This window comes from Crocodylus siamensis, chromosome 6 (genome assembly GCF_052110815.1).
Source record: "Crocodylus siamensis isolate JL-2025a chromosome 6, ASM5211081v1, whole genome shotgun sequence".
Taxonomy (NCBI): domain Eukaryota; kingdom Metazoa; phylum Chordata; order Crocodylia; family Crocodylidae; genus Crocodylus; species Crocodylus siamensis.
The window spans coordinates 7,512,947-7,527,972 of record NC_143400.1 but is presented as its reverse complement, the minus strand read 5'-3'; the positions used below and the strand labels follow the sequence as shown (position 1 = coordinate 7,527,972).

Genomic DNA, 15,026 nt, shown 5'->3' with positions numbered 1-15,026 from the left:
AAATATGGCTTGTTATGCTCTTTCTAATTAAAAGACTTCGAGAGTGTAAAATATCTATAATAAAGTGCAGTGGGCTCTGCTTTGGAGTTAAGTACAAAATATTACTAGGGTGAGATAAGTTTTAATGAGAGGTGAGGAAGTGCGGGTTTATGGGCAAGGAGGGGGGAAGCTAAAAGCTCCCAACCCCTCCTTGACAGATTTCTAAAGTGGGGGGGGGGCGGGTTATGAAATTGTCTTGCCAGTACAGGAGGGGAAGGGTTTATTTCTAGTAATTAAAGCCCTGTAGAGAGAAAAAAAAAACTAATTAGATTTTTGGGGGGGATAAGTTTGGGGGGGGAAATAAAGGCAAGCGTTTGCAGAGGCGGAGTGTGCTCAGCCTGGAGGAAGTGGGGGGGAGAGAAGGGGAGCTGGAGACCCCTGCCTGGGTCTTCACTAATGGCTCTTAGTTTGGTTTGTCTCTGAATCCGTAGGGGTCGGCTATGGAGCGGACCGCAGGAGGGGTCGCCAGATCTACTCCCGTTACCAGACCCTGGAGCTGGAGAAGGAATTCCACTTCAATCGCTACTTGACAAGACGGAGGCGGATCGAGATCGCCAATGCACTTTGCCTAACGGAGCGTCAGATCAAGATCTGGTTCCAGAACAGGAGGATGAAATGGAAAAAAGAAAGTAACTTGAGTTCCTCGCTGTCTGCGGGAGGCGGGGGCTCGGGGGCGGCTGCGGAGAGCCTGGGTGCCAAGGAGGAGAAGCGAGAAGAGACAGAGGAGGAAAAGCAAAAGGAGTGAAAATTGACGGCTCCACATCCCCCCCTTCTCTTTTTCTCCCCACACCCCTCCTTTCCCTCCAGCCCTGCCCCCCACACACGCTATGTTTATCACCGGCACAATTTATATGTTTGGCTCCATTAAAAAAAAGGGGGGAAAAAAAAAAGAAGCCAAATGTGGAAATTAAAATACACCCTCCCCCACTCCCCCCTCTCAGTATATACAGTTCATAACTTGCTCCACAGTCCCTTTTATGTTCCCCTCAATCCCCCTCCTCCTCCTCACACACACACACACACACACACATATACATACACACACACTTGCCTATTTATCTAACTTTGAATAAGGACTGTGTTTAAAGCAACACCCTGGTTAAAAAAAAAAAAAAAGAAAAGAAAAAGAAAAAGCAACGTCTTCCCCTGTTGTGGTGGGTGGCTCTTGTAAAGATGGACTCTATGCAGTCGGGTGAGAATTATCCTCCAAAAATTCAACCCAGCCCAGCCAGCCCTCCTCCATGGGTTTCCTCCCCTGCAGAAGAAAGCCCCCTCTTTCCACGTAAATATAGCATTTGCAAGAGTAACCTACTTGTATTTAGACAATACCCCGGGGTCATCACTGCATACTACAAACTGTGACAGTTTCGGTGTGAATATTTTTAGCTGTATTTGTGGTCTCTGTATTTATATTTATGTTTAGCACTGTAATGTTCAGCAGTATACCGTGAATGGCGTTCTCTAGCAGTAGAAGAAGAAGAAGAAAAGCCTTGTGTTACACTCTCTCATGTATAAAAGTCATGTCAGAGGACTATTGTTGAGTATTTAATAAAACTGAATATTATTTTTAAAGTTTAGAGAGTGGCCTCTGAGATTCAGTCGCAGCCTGCCCCACTGGAAACACCCTGGGGGAAAGTTCACTTCTCCCCTCTGTGTTGTCCCTAGAAGTCGTATCCTTTTAGTCCCCCCCCCACCGCTTCCCCATCCTGCAGACTTCTCCCAGCCCCAGCCTATGCCAAAAAGGAAGGGAGAATACACACAAATATATGTTGCCTCGTCTCCTTGTTTGCCTCTCGCTGCCGTGTTATCCCCATGGAGCCACGCGTCTACCCGCTTCTTGCTTTAAAAAAAAAATGCACGTCCAAAGTTCCCAGAGGATTTTTATTTTTAATTGCAGTCCTCGCCAGTCAAAAACAAAGCAAAACCCAGCAAAAAAACCCGCAGGTCCAACGACTGAAAAAAGATGGACGTCTGTAGGGCTCAAGAAGCGCTTTTGGGGCAAGGCTGGTGGGCACCCAGCTTGCAGCGGTTGCCCATTTCTCTAGACTTATTGAGACCCTAACCTGGCTAGGCGAAAAAGGAAGGGCGGGGTGTAGTGTATGGAGGACTTATATTCTGTGTACCGGAGGCTGCCATGGATCCTCGAGGCTGTATCCAGGACTGAGGCTTTTAGCAGCGAGACGGTCATTTTCTATGCTACGTTATTCGGAAATGCTCCAGGCAGCTTTCCTGGACCCCCCCTGCCAACGCTCCTCGACTGGAAACAAACCCCCCCAAACCTCCCCTCTCATTCCCCCAAATAATATTCATAAAAAAAAGAAAAAAAGCAAAAGAGAGAGAGAAGCCCAGGGAAGTCTTCCAGTCCCATCCTTGGCTTATTTCCCCCCTCTCTGTCTCTCGTGCTCGTCGGCGGAGGAAAAAGCGAGCAAAGAGACGGTTAAAAAAAAAAAAATCAACGCCCCAAAGCCGGGAATAATTGTGTCTCAGGGTGCAGATGTGTGCAAAAACCTGGAGGCTTGAGGAAAGCAGAGAGAAAGAAGCAAACTGCTGCTTTGAATTTCAGTAGGGGGGAAAATGGGTTATATATATATATATATATATATATATATGTATATAAGTATACAGGAATAGCCATATATCTGTGTGTATGTATAAGGCGCCTACATAGCCTGTAATCCATGGGTAGGATGGTACAGAGGGACGGAGCCTTTGCACTAGAAGATCCTCTCCGGAGCCCGCAGCAGCGCGCCCCGAAAGAGGTGCTGGGGTGACCACTGCTCTCTCTGCTCCCTCCAGGCTTGCAAAAGGGGGAAAGCGGGGGAGCAAACTCGGCTTCCCCTGCCGGGATTGCACCCAGCTCCCTTTGCAGGGGATCTTGCTCCTCCACCCCGAGGTAGGCATCCTTTTGCAAGCCATAAATTGCAGGCGGCAAAGGTAATAGAGACTGTAAACTGTGGCACATTACTGTAGCTACATGACAGAAACAGCCCGTGCTTAATACTTCAGAGCCCTTGTCGTCCCCGTCCCCCCCCCCCACCTACCCCGCTGATAAAAGCCATGCAATATTTATGGGGAGGTAACTTTATTTGTTTCCCCTCCAGTGATACACGCGCAGGGGAGCAGTGCAAACCAGCACACACGTACACACGCATGCACAGAAGCGGGTGGGTACAGCGTGGGTGTGCTCCACGTCTGCACCCCGGGAAGTTAGGTGATTCCCTAAAAAAAAAGAGGCGCGCCCAGCAAGATCCCACATCCACCCAGAGCCGCGCTCGGATCCGGTGCGTCGGCCAGGCAGGGCACGCATCACACCGCCGCAGCAGGGGATGGAGGCAGCGGGAAAAAACCCAGAAAGTTCCCCAAGTCGGGCATTAAACATTAAAAAACCCCACACGCACAAACCTCAACCCTCTCCCACGTGCAATGACCGGGGCGTGTGTGTGAGTGCACACCCGTGCGCGCACACACACGCGCGGGGGTTGCTGTGCACGCTCCAAGAGGAGAGACGGGCCGGGGGGGGGGTGCCCGGGGCTCCCGAGCCCCCCGTGCCACCCCAAGACGCCCGGGCCCGGCTGCGGGTCTCTGGCATGCCCGAGCCCCGCGGGGCCTGCCTGGGGAGAAGGGGACGGGCGCCTGGCTGTGGCAGGCGCTGCCCCCCCGCCCCCCCCCAGGCCCGGGAGCCGCTGTACCCCGGGCCTGGCACCAGGTGACGCTGCAGCCTCGCCGTCTCGGCGCGCGCTCCGGGGCCTGCCGCCCGCCGCTGCCAACAGATCAGATCCGTTTCGCAGGCTCCCATCAATAACTCCCGGGGTCATCAAGCCAAATTTATGACTGGCCAACCGAGTCACGTGACTCTATTTAAACATCCCATATTTGGGCAGCGCGCAGAGAATAAAGAAAGAAGAATCCCCACCTATAAATTCTGCACTTTCGAGAACAAAAACCCCCCTCAACTTCAAAGTGCCACAAATCAAGGGTAATCAAAAAAGGGTGCAAAGCACCCGCCATGAGTTCTTACGTAGCCAACTCCTTCTATAAGCAAAGCCAAAATGTTCCTGCCTATTCTATGCCAAGTTATGGGAATTATGGATCTGTGTCTGAGATGCAGTCATCCAGGTATTGCTACAGTGGGCTGGATCTAAGCATCACATTCCCATCCTCTGGCTCCTCCAACGGTTTGGACATGTCTTCAACCCCTAGATCTAACCCCGATCGACCTTCCTGCACAGTTATGGGTTCTTCAGGGCACTCTTTAGCCAGAGACGACCAGACTCCACTAAATCCAGGGATCTACAGTCAGAAGGCTGGTAACACGGCGCTGGAAGATAGATCTAAGAGCACTGGCGAAATCAAAATTGAGCCGGTGCAGGGAACACAACAAGAAGGACCACAACGACAGCAGCAACAGCCACCACCACAAATATACCCGTGGATGACCAAACTACACATGAGCCATGGTAAACTTTCACTTCTTGATTTTGTTTCACAGGATTTGCTTTGGTTTTATAGGCCATACGGGGCAAATAATAAAAAAAACCTGAGGTCGTAAATTTTACGACCAAGGCATCAATTGCTCGTAAAACTGTCCACTAAAAGGCTTAGAGGCTATATACGTCCAAATTTATGACAGCATAATTGGACCATAGAAACAAAACGTGTATAAAAGGCAATATTCCTTTTTTTTTTCTTTTTTTTTTTTTTTGGTGGGGGGTTAAAAATAACTCGAGATACACACGTTCTTGTAGGGCTATCTTTAAAAAAAACATGACACACACAGACCAAAAAAAAAAAAAAAAATAGGGAAAATTTCTCCCGCCCATACACAGAGGTATTATATTTCCACCTTCCCAGGAGAAGAAATTCAGCCCCCATAGACACAGATTGCCCTCTTTGGTGCACTTTCTTATTGTTTAACAAGGGACTAGGCTCAGTTCTCACTCATCTCCCTGCGTTTGATGTTTTTGGGGGAAGCCAAAAAAAAAGGGGGCTGGGGGGGGGGAAGCCCTTTAGTCTCAAGGTGTTCATAAACTGAGAATTTTTCCCGATGACCTCTGTCTCCCCTCTCGAGCTGGTTTACAACTACCAGTGCTCTGGGCACAACTTATTTCGAGTCTGTGGTTTTATTATAATTAAGAGAGAAGGAAGGGGGAGAGGGGGGGGAAAAAAAACCCAACGCAGGATTGTTTTGGCTTTTCATGTGGTGTCTTTTATTTTCCAGAAACAGATGGCAAACGGTCCAGGACCAGCTATACTCGCTACCAAACTCTGGAACTAGAGAAAGAATTTCATTTTAACAGATATCTCACACGCCGGAGGCGCATTGAGATTGCCAACAACTTATGCTTAAATGAAAGACAAATCAAAATCTGGTTTCAAAACAGGAGGATGAAGTGGAAGAAAGATTCCAAATTGAAAAGCAAAGAGTCTCTTTAAGTAGGAAGGCGACTCTCCAAATGAAGTGTCAAAAATATCTCCCCTAGTTTGGTTGCATCCTCCCTTAAGAAAACTTTCCTATCCTTTTATTTTGCTTTTTTGGGGGGTGGGTGGGGGTGGGGGGAGGGAGTTTGTTGCTGAATGGACTGTGTTACATACTCCCACAAATCCATCAGACAAAGGAGTTCTCTTATTAGTATGCAAAAAACCTGCTGTTAGCTTCCTGCAGAATTTAGTGTATAGCTCTTTAGATTGTCTCTTCAATGTCCGTTTTGGGGGAATAATAACAATAATAATAATAATAATATTGCTCAAAAAAAAAAAAGATCCGTAGCGTGAATGGGGTCCTATTTTATCCAGTCCGAAATAACCGTGCTCATAGGAATAACATCCATAAGATGTCTGGGATGGGAGAGGAAAAGTCCTCATCGCAAAGTAAGTTGTCTCAAGTCACAGGATCTTTCCATAGTATCGGCTTAACCGTCTGGGATCCGGGATCCGTGTCACTGTGTGTGAGTCCACGTCTGTCTACTTGAGCTCTAGCTACATAAAGGACCTTGTGACATCTTCACTTTTCCTTTCTGAAGTCCAAACAGGAAATGTTTACCTTTATCGTGGACTGACTCTGTCCATGGCTTCCCTCCTCCATGCACTTCTCCTCAGCCAGGGCAAATACTCTGAGAGGAGGTTTTATTTTTGGAAAAAAAAGGGGGGGGGGTTGTTTGTTTTTGCTTGGACTTAAGCTTCCCCCCGCCCAATTATGATTATTTACATATGTAAAGACCTGAATGGACTATGAAATAATCCACCCCGAAACCTCTACGCAGAAGCACGTGGAGGGGGAAGAATAATTCAGAGAAAGAGAATTCTCTGGACCTAATATTATCGTGTATTTATTTGTTGCCGTCATTCATGTCGATTAGCTAAATGCTAAACATATATATATATATATATATATATAAAAAGAAACAACACGTTTGTACATCTTTGTTTAAATGTAGTCCATTTTAGTAACCTTTCTTTTTATGTTGGGTTTTTTTTATTGTTTGGTTGGGTTTTTTTTTTTGCAAGACTGTACTCCGTATATTTATTGGTTGCGGTTTCATATGTGAAAGACCATGGAACTTATATTTTGTCATATTGAATAAACGCGAAATAATGCACAAGGTTGCCGTGCCGAGAGAGAGGCGTCCTTTCCCCCACACCAGTCTGTCCCCCTTGGCCACCCGGAGAGAGGTGGGCAGGCATGGAGGGTGCTCTGGCTGGCTAAGTATCTGAGGAGTTAGGCCTATGAGTGCGGCCAATATACAAAGCATAAGTCATCTCTGTCTTCAGCTGAGCCCTCAGAGAGACTTCAGCTCCCTTGCCCTGAGCCGGCAGGTGACATGAACCAGGGCTGGAGCTCAGAAAAGCCTCCCCAAAGCAGCCACCTTGCAAAGTCCCCATGCTCTTGGACCAACGTGAAGCGCCCTAAGCAAAGCGCAGGTGATCTCCATGGGAGCCCGGGAGTCGGAGTCATTGCAGGGCTCCTGTCCCAGCGACCAAGCTGGTCCCGGCATGGGTAGGCACAAAGTGAAGCCCATATTTGCTGGAAGAGAGGTTCCCAAGGAAATCCTGGGGAAGTAGGACCCACTTCGAGAGGTCAGGATTTCACCCGCAGTGCTAGCGGGGGGAAGCTCTTTGTGGAAGGTGCCTTGAGCTTGCAGAAGGGCACCGCGGGGCTGGGGAGGAAGGGGAGCGTTTGCTGGGGTGGGGTTGGGAGGACGGACTGCCAAAACCCCGATACTTTGCTCCCTGCTCCCCCCCGCCCCACTTTGAGGACAGCCCCCTAAAACCCTCTTGCTTGGAGTGATGGGCCTCACATAGGACAGATGGTACTGCTGGGGGGCTGGTTTGTGTCTGTATGTGTGTGTGTGTCTGTGTGAGGGGGGTGTATATGCAGGTTTTTACATAGGTGTGTGGGGCTATATTTGTCTATGGCACATGCAAAGCGAGAGACACACGCATCCTGGCACACGCTCATTTGCAAACAGAGGCACGCACCCATGCCTACCTGCACCTAAAGGAGACACACACCCATGCCTACCTGCACCTAAAGGAGACACACACCCATGCCTACCTGCACCTAAATGCACGCGTGGCCGCATGTGCGCCTGCACGTCTACCTGCGCGTATAGCCGTCCACCCCCAAACACACACCCTCCGAAGGCCATTCCCTACACGTCTCGAGAGCTATTTACAGTAGAAACAAACGCTTGAAGAAGCCAATGGCTCAATAAAACTTTATAGTATTTCCTTTACACATTTCAAACAATGGATCCATTTCCTGAACCTGGAAACAAAAGTTTCTTTTACTGGCTGCCCTGCAAGTCTTTTAAGGGTACAATTAGCACCGCGTCTTCAAATTTGGTGGCTCTGTATTCAACGTGCTGGTCTGATGTTACCTCTGCTCGTACGCTTTTATTGTGGTGATTGGATTTTTTGGGGGGTGGTGGGGATTAGTTACAAGTATCAAATAATGCTGGCAGAGAGACTCTGGCATTTAATTTTACTGTCAAGACTTGAAAATCCCCCCCTTTTTTTCTGTCTGCACTGTCAGGTTTACATCCAGGGGAGTGAAATACTGCAAAGCAAAGCAAAGCTGGGTGTATACATTGCTGCCTGCCTGGATCAGTTTTTGCTTAACGTTGTGGTCGCGGACTATGTGGGCCTTGGGTAATTTCAAATAGGATAATAGAGACCTATAACCGCTCCAATCATTTCCTTTTTAGGTTTTTATTTTTAACCCATGCTGCGTAAATCCATTGTGTGATTGCTCAAGCACACCAAATAACTTGGCGTATCCTGGTAGCTCGGCTCGATTCCCTTCCACTTTCCCCTTCCGCACTGTATTTTTACTCCTTAGCAATCTCTTGGCTTTTTTTTCCCCCTCCCTTCCTTGAATCCGCAAGCTGTCAAGGCAAAATGAGAGTTGACAGCTAAGAGTTAACAGAATCAGACCCACTGTGCTTTTCTCTGCTGGGGGAGAAGGGAGTGCAAACCCTAATACAGAAAGCTTCAAACTTTTTTTTTTTTCATTACCATAATGCGAAGCAGCAGTGTAGTTACTTATGATTAATTATTCGTTTACTCTGTCTTTCCAGGAGAAAAAAAAAAAAGCCACATGGATCTCTTTCAAACCCCTCACCACTGTCTTTCTTAAAGAGTAATTTTTTTCAGGACCGATTGTCTCTCTCTTTCTCTCTGCCTCCCTCTCTCCTGGGTGATTATGGTTGCTGCCTGGAGAACTTTTTTTGCTACCTATTTCCCTGTTTGCTGTGTCCAGCCCTGCCCAAAGACGTTTGCAAACCCCAAGAAGGAAATAAGAAATTACTTACCTTTCCCTGTCATCCGTGTCAACACAGGGTGAACTTAAAATGGCCCAAAAAAACAAACACACTCAAGTTCCATATTATTTCTTTTAAAAAAAAAAAATCCAGCACATTTTTTGGGGGGGAGGGAGCAAAAGGCTTTTAGTTTCACTGAGAAACATGAGAACATTAGGAGAAATACTCATGGCTTCTATGTGAATTTAGTAGTTTAAAACTTTTGAAGGTTATTTATGTGGATAGCCTTAAGCAAAAGCCCTGAATGGCTCTCGGAGAGCACGTGATGTCATTAAACTAAGTTTTATGGTTTGGGGGAGCTGACAAACCCACAATATATTTACATCATATATAATCTTAACTGTCCACCATCGCAGCTGCTAGAGCTGTTTAATCCTGGGACAGTGGGACAAGGCATTTAGTGTGGATTACGACGTTTCAAGCTGCTGGGAGTGAAGGTACAGCTCCCCAAATGGATCCCAAGCGATCTCAGTAAGTTCGTTTTTTCCCCCACTTCTCGCTCGCTGAGTCTTGAAATCCGGGCCCTGGAGCGGACGGAAAGGGGTGCTTTGGGGCTGCCTTCCCTGGAGGGCTTCGGGTAGTGTTGGGAGGGAGGGGTCTGGTTTTTTTTTGGGGGGGGGGGTTGGGGTTTTTTTTGCTGTGTGGCAGGCAGGGCTGTGTGCAGGTTGGAAGGAGTCCAGAGGGCTAGCAGAGGAGCAGAAGCCTTATCAGGGAGGAATATCAGATCCACCCCCCAGCCCATCCTCAGGGCTTGTGAACGAGAGATAAGGCCGGTGAGGTCTGTACATCACAGCTGAAGCAGAGATCCCCCCCCCCCCAGCTCACTACAGAGACAATAAAGCCCTTAAAGGCAGCTTCCACCCCGAGCTGAAAACTGAGCAGGAAGTTTCGGCTTGGCTTTGAGTCCTTGGGTTGGGTTTTTTGAAGGTCTCCACGGGTAGAGTTTGCTTTTAAAAAAACAGAAAGAAGAGGTGGCCGGGGGGGTGGGGGGAGAGACATGCGCACTGGGGCTGGGGCTGGGGCTGCAGGTGCGTGATGGGGCGGTGTAGTCCGCAGGGTAGCGGGGGCTGGCTGTAGGCCGGCGCCAGGGAGGCAGCAGGAGCAGAGCTAGCGCTGGAGTGGGCCCACAGCCGTGACTCGGGGTCCCCCGGCCCCTTGGCACCCCGGGGGGAAAGCCCCTGCTGCCCCCCACGCGTGTCTGGAGCAAGGCCGCCTTGGGGGCTCCAGGATCAGGCGCTGCCTGGAGCTCTGCTGAGAAGGTGGAGACGTCCCCTGGAGCTGGGTGTGCAAACGTGGGGCAGGCGGGGCCTGTGCACAAATCACGCGTGTCGCCGCCACGGAGCGGGGGTTCAACTGAAAAAAAAGATCGGGGAGGGGGGAAACCATCTGGGAGAGAGGACCCCTCACCATGCTCACCCCAGACTCTGCTGGGGCTGGCTCAGGCTCCCTTCCTCTTGGCTTCCACATCACATCCCCTGTGCCGCCCCCCCCCGCATGCCCGCGCTGCTGCGTGGCTTCTGGTGCACTTGGGTCCCACGAGAGTCTTCCCGCGTCCCCTGCGTGACCCTGCGGAGGGGAAGGGGGGCTCTGATAGCTGGAAGGGGGGGGAGTAGTGGGAGGGGGGGTTTTCTTGGGGTCAGCTGGGAAATACATCGCTAAAGGTGAAACTGTAAGGCCAGATATTCCCTCCCCCCTGCCCCCACCCATCACAAGCAAAGCCCCCCTGCCCCCACCCCCAGTGAGAGCTCTAGGCTCTCAGCACCCAGCCGGTCCCAGCGAGAACAATGGAGACCCCCCCTCCCAGCGAGAACAATGGAGACCCCCTATTGTTCTCCCCGGGAGCCGGGTGGGCGCGCAGGTGCTGGCCCTGCAGATGCTGGGGGGCCCGATTCTGGCAGGGACGGGCCCGATCCGGGTCCCCAAAGGGAGTGCGGGGTGGGGGCGGTAAAGAAGACCCGGTGGGGAGGGGGGCCTTCGGGACGGCAGCCTGTAGGGAGGACGGCAGGGTTGCCCGGGACCCCCCACGCCCTGCCCTGGGCGGGCGGCTGCAGCATCGCTGCCCCCCCCCCGCAGGCCCCAGCCCGTGCAGAGATGTCGGGCGTCTCCACCGAGGTCTCGATGGTGTTGGGGACCCCGCTCGCGAAGCGACTGGTTATGGCTGGGGTCAGGACTGCCAGCGACCCCCCGGGGTCGAGGTCCCTGGAGGCGCTTTGCCCTCTGTTACCGCCTCACCCGGGCAGGGAGCAGGATCGGGCCCGTCCCTGCCCTGGCTGAGACCGACACCGCCCGCGGGCTCCCTCCGGAGTGACTCCGGATTGCCGGGGCGCCGCGGGACGCCTCCCCGCAGGTGAATCCCGGCCTCCCCCCCCCCCCGGGGTGGGCGCACCTTGCAGGTGTGTGCACTCCCATGACGTCACTTGGCCCGTGCTCAGGTGCTTACAGGGATGACGTGTGCGCGCGTGGCCCGGGCGGATTTCGCCGCACGCAGGGCCAGGTGTGAGGCCCCGACGTCACTTGGCTCCGCGTGCGTGCTCGCGTGCGGGAGTGCATGTGCGTGTGCGTGGACCCAGCTGACTTCAGGCAGCGTCCGTAAGTGTACCACGGTGCACGTGGGTGTGTGCGCGCGGGTGCCCACAGATCCTGGCGCTCCGGTTGCGGGTAGACGCGTGTCCCAAGACGATGTCTCGCGTGTGCGTATGTGTACAAGGATGATTTCACCCGGGTGTGTGTGTGTGTGTGTGCAAGGACTGTGCTCAGCATACGCGTGTGCCAAGCTCTCCTCCCACCGAAGTGTCCCCCTTCCCCGCCCTGTGTGCAGTGTTTGTGTAACTCCCCTCTCCTCCTTGAGCCTCTGTACGCCCATGTGCCCCCCCGCCCCCATTCCCTGCGCGTGTGCCCTGCCCACACTGCAGCTGGACATAGGGGCCGGTGGACACTTCCAGCAGCAGGGTGGGCCATCGTGTTCACCCCCTCTTAGGGTCAGTGCTGAGGGGTGGGAAGGGGGAGATAGAAACAGGTTCCTGCTTGCATCTCCTTGGGGGCTCGCGTCTTCCAGCCCTGGGCAGGCTTTGCCTTCATAGCCAGAGCTCCGGCTGGGACCCCCTCATCTCCCTGCACACCCCCCCTTCCCCAGGGCTCTGGGACACGGGGCCAGAGCTGCAGCTCCGCCCTGCTCCCACCCCTGGGCCAACATCCTGCCCCGTCTAGAGCTCCTTGGCGAGGGGGGGCTCCGGGGCTGAGAACAGAGGGCAGGGGCCGAGCGGGTCCCTAACTCCTTGCCATCCACCCCAGCCCCCGGACGGCCCTGGGAGCCTCCCTCCCCCTGGTGCCCAGCACGGGTGCCTGCTCCTCAGCTGCATGAAAGCGGGTTGATGCCCCATGACAGCAAAAGTCCCCCCCCCCCCCGCCGAGAACAAGCCCCAGGGGGGTGGTATGGGCTCCAGCCTGCCCAGAGGCGCTTCCACGCTGCCGGGCCGGTCGCACGGCAGATCCCAGCGCTAAATCTCGATTGCCCCGGGGCCCGTGAGCACGCGTGGGAAGCCCCCGGCACCTCGTGCTGCGCCCCGGGAAGGGAGGAGCACTCCAGGGGCCGGGCTGTTTCTTCCTAAGGGGAGGGTGTTATTGGGCAGAGGGTTGGGGGGGGGGGTTGTTGGGGGTGGGACGGGGATCAGGCTGGCAGGGAAAGAAGGGTTTCTTTGTGCTTCCCCTGTGCTGGAAGGTGCTGGATGGATAGTTGGGGAAACCCAAATAAATCCAGCGATGCGACTGGATGGCAGCAAGTCTGGGCTTTGTTTCTGTTTCCAAGATGGATCTGGGGAAGGTCCAACACTTCATCCCTGCGGGGCCCTTCCTGCCCTCATTTTTTAAACAGAGGTCCCTCCAGACCCAAGGATGCCGGCGGGGCGATGATGAACGCCCGGCTCCTGCTGCCAGCTCTTGGAGGCTTGCCCGGGCCATCCTTTCTCTCCACGCCTCCGTGGCTGGCGGACACTTCCCACCCGCGGAAGATGGAAAGTTTGCCCAGGAGATTTGTGGGCAGCAAGAGAAGTGTCAAAGCTGGCAGGGAGCATGCGTGGGGGAGGCCTCACGTGACCCCCCGTCCAGCCAGTCCGGAGCAAGGACTGCAGCTCTGGTGGCAGTAAAACAAAAGGGGATTAAAGACTTCGGGGGCAGCCGGAGCGCCTGTGGCGTTCACACGAGTTTGCGGCGACATGCGTCACCTTCCCCTCCCCCCACCCCTTCTCCAGGTAACCCAGACACCCTCCGTTAGCATGAGCCTGGTGTGTCACCCGAAGTAGCATTGCCAGAGCTTTTTTATTGAAGCATAAATGCAGCCCAGGCTCTGCCAGAGACAGGGGATACCTCGCGGGACTCGGCCGTGCCCACCCGCGGGCTGGCACCGGGCCGGTCCCGTGCCACGCTGCCTACTGTGGCGAGCGCCTGCGCCGCGGCGGGCACTCGGGCTGCGTGCTCGTCCACGTCGCCTCCGTGAGCTGGGCGACTAAGATGTTGGGAGTACAGCCCCTCCTGGCATTTTGGTTGTTGTCGTTGCTCCTGAAAATCGTGCTTGTCCTCCAGAGAGAGCAGAGGGAGAGCAGAGCAGCTCCAGGGTGGCGCCTGGAAGCACCTGAGGGGCAACCTTGAGTTGGTGGCCTCTCCCCATGTTTTACCCCGTGTGATAGCACACCCGCAGCAGCTGCGCTCGTCTTGGATAAGACCTGCTGTCTTCCCGTCATGTGTTTTAAGACGGACGCGTAACTTCCCCATGCATTTTCTGTCCCCTGCACACCAACAAGGATCGCGGGTCTTATCACACAGCCGAGAGCCGTATGATTCCTTGAAGCCACCATGTGCCATCTGCCTTGAAAGCCGGATGCAATCGGCCTTGCATGCAGAATACAATCCGCCTGGAAGGGATGCAATCCACCTGGAAAGCAGAATGCAATCCACCTTCAATGCAGGGTGCAATCCGGTTGAAAAGCAGGGTGCAATCCACCTTGGTCAGGATGCAATCCAGTTGAAAAGCAGGGTGCAATCCACCTTGAATGCAGGATGCAATCCAGTTGGAAAGCACGGTGCAATCCAGTTGAAAAGCAGGGTGCAATCCACCTTGGTCAGGGTGCAATCCAGTTGAAAAGCAGGGTGCAATCCACCTTGGTCAGGGTGCAATCCAGTTGAAAAGCAGGGTGCAATCCACCTTGAATGCAGGATGCAATCCAGTTTGAAAGCAGGATGCAATCCAGTTTGAAAGCAGGATGCAATCCAACTTGAATGCAGGATGCAATCCAGTTGGAAAGCAGGGTGCAATCCAACTTGAATGCAGAATGCAATCCACTTTGAAAGCAGGATGCAATCCACCTTGATCAGGGTGCAATCCAGTTGGAAAGCAGGGTGCAATCCACCTTGAACACAGGATGCGATCCAGTTGGAAAGCAGGGTGCAATCCAGTTGGAAAGCAGGGTGCAATCCACCTTGAATGCAAGCCAACAGATCGTTTGGGAGGTCTTATAACAGGGGCAGGATTTAAGTATTTCCAAATAACCTTTGGGAAGGCGAGAGTAAGGAAAGAATCTCTTCCAGATTCTCTGCAGTTCCACCCCCCCCCCTTAAAAAACCAGTATCCAGAGGGCAGTATGGCTTTGGGCTCCACTCCTACACCAGCATTAAAAAAAAAAATCCAAGCCATTTAAAGACGTATTTCAGAGCCTGGGTAGTGGATACCCAGGGTAGAGTAGGTAAGGGCACGGAGCAAAGCGCCGGGTGCCCGTTAGCAAGGTTTTGACTAGGAGTTTTTGCAAATCTTTGACAGAAGAAGGAAGTTTTGGTGGGACTTGGACACATGCTCCCAGTGTGAGCCCTCATTGCCTGCCTCCCCCTTCGATTATCGATCCGGAGCCTGCTCCCAGCGTGGGGCTGGCAAGTCGCTGCCATTTCTTGTGCTCCGGGTTCTTTAATTTTTTTTAAAAAAATCTTGAATATCTTGAATTACCTTGAATGTATTTTTCTCTAAAGCTGCTTGTTAGAAAAACTCTGTTCCCCCTTCTATCCGTCTCCTCGGCACCTTCCGAAGGGAGCACGGTTTTTTTCTAAGGGTTCATTTTTTAATAATTTCTCCTTTAAAAAAAAAAAAAAAAAGCCAAAACCCAACCCCAAAAACCCGTTGAAAAT

At 52.5% G+C, this 15,026-nt stretch overlaps 3 protein-coding genes across 13 annotated transcripts in view; all 3 read left to right on the top strand.

Moving 5' to 3' along the window:
- LOC149860834 (homeobox protein Hox-C6-like) overlaps positions 1–1,069 on the top strand; it is a 42,233-nt gene extending 41,164 nt beyond the window's left edge. For 3 of the 4 annotated variants that reach the window (XM_090055999.1, XM_090055998.1, XM_090055997.1), the window contains exon 3: positions 447–1,069. In XM_090055999.1, the coding sequence (XP_089912125.1) occupies positions 447–784 (338 nt within the window). In that variant the 3' untranslated portion in view covers positions 785–1,069. The remainder of the gene's footprint in view (positions 1–446) is intronic. The other variant, XM_090056000.1, reaches the window with a different exon arrangement.
- Positions 1–15,026, top strand: part of HOXC4 (homeobox C4) — a 69,975-nt gene that overhangs the window by 41,165 nt on the left and 13,784 nt on the right. For 3 of the 8 annotated variants that reach the window (XM_090055994.1, XM_090055988.1, XM_090055986.1), the window contains exon 1: positions 8,853–9,329. The exons of 4 other annotated variants lie outside the window; for them this stretch is intronic. Coding sequence is in view for 1 of the 4 variants with exons in the window: in XM_090055995.1 (XP_089912121.1) it covers positions 9,310–9,329 (20 nt within the window). In the remaining 3 variants the exon portion in view is untranslated. Of the gene's footprint in view, positions 1–8,850; positions 9,330–15,026 lie in introns of those variants that run through there. One more of the 8 variants, XM_090055995.1, reaches the window with a different exon arrangement.
- Positions 1,750–5,567, top strand: LOC149860833 (homeobox protein Hox-C5-like). Its single transcript, XM_090056002.1, has 2 exons — positions 1,750–4,496; positions 5,258–5,567. The coding sequence occupies exons 1-2, from the start codon at positions 4,046–4,048 to the stop codon at positions 5,470–5,472; spliced, it is 666 nt and encodes a 221-aa protein (XP_089912128.1). The 5' UTR covers positions 1,750–4,045; the 3' UTR covers positions 5,473–5,567.

Coding starts and splice junctions, on each gene's coding strand:
- LOC149860833 (XM_090056002.1), top strand. CDS start 4,046: ATGAGTTCTTACGTAGCCAACTCCTTCTATAAGCAAAGCCAAAATGTT. Junction 4,497..5,257: donor CAAACTACACATGAGCCATG/GTAAACTTTCAC, acceptor TTTATTTTCCAG/AAACAGATGGCAAACGGTCC.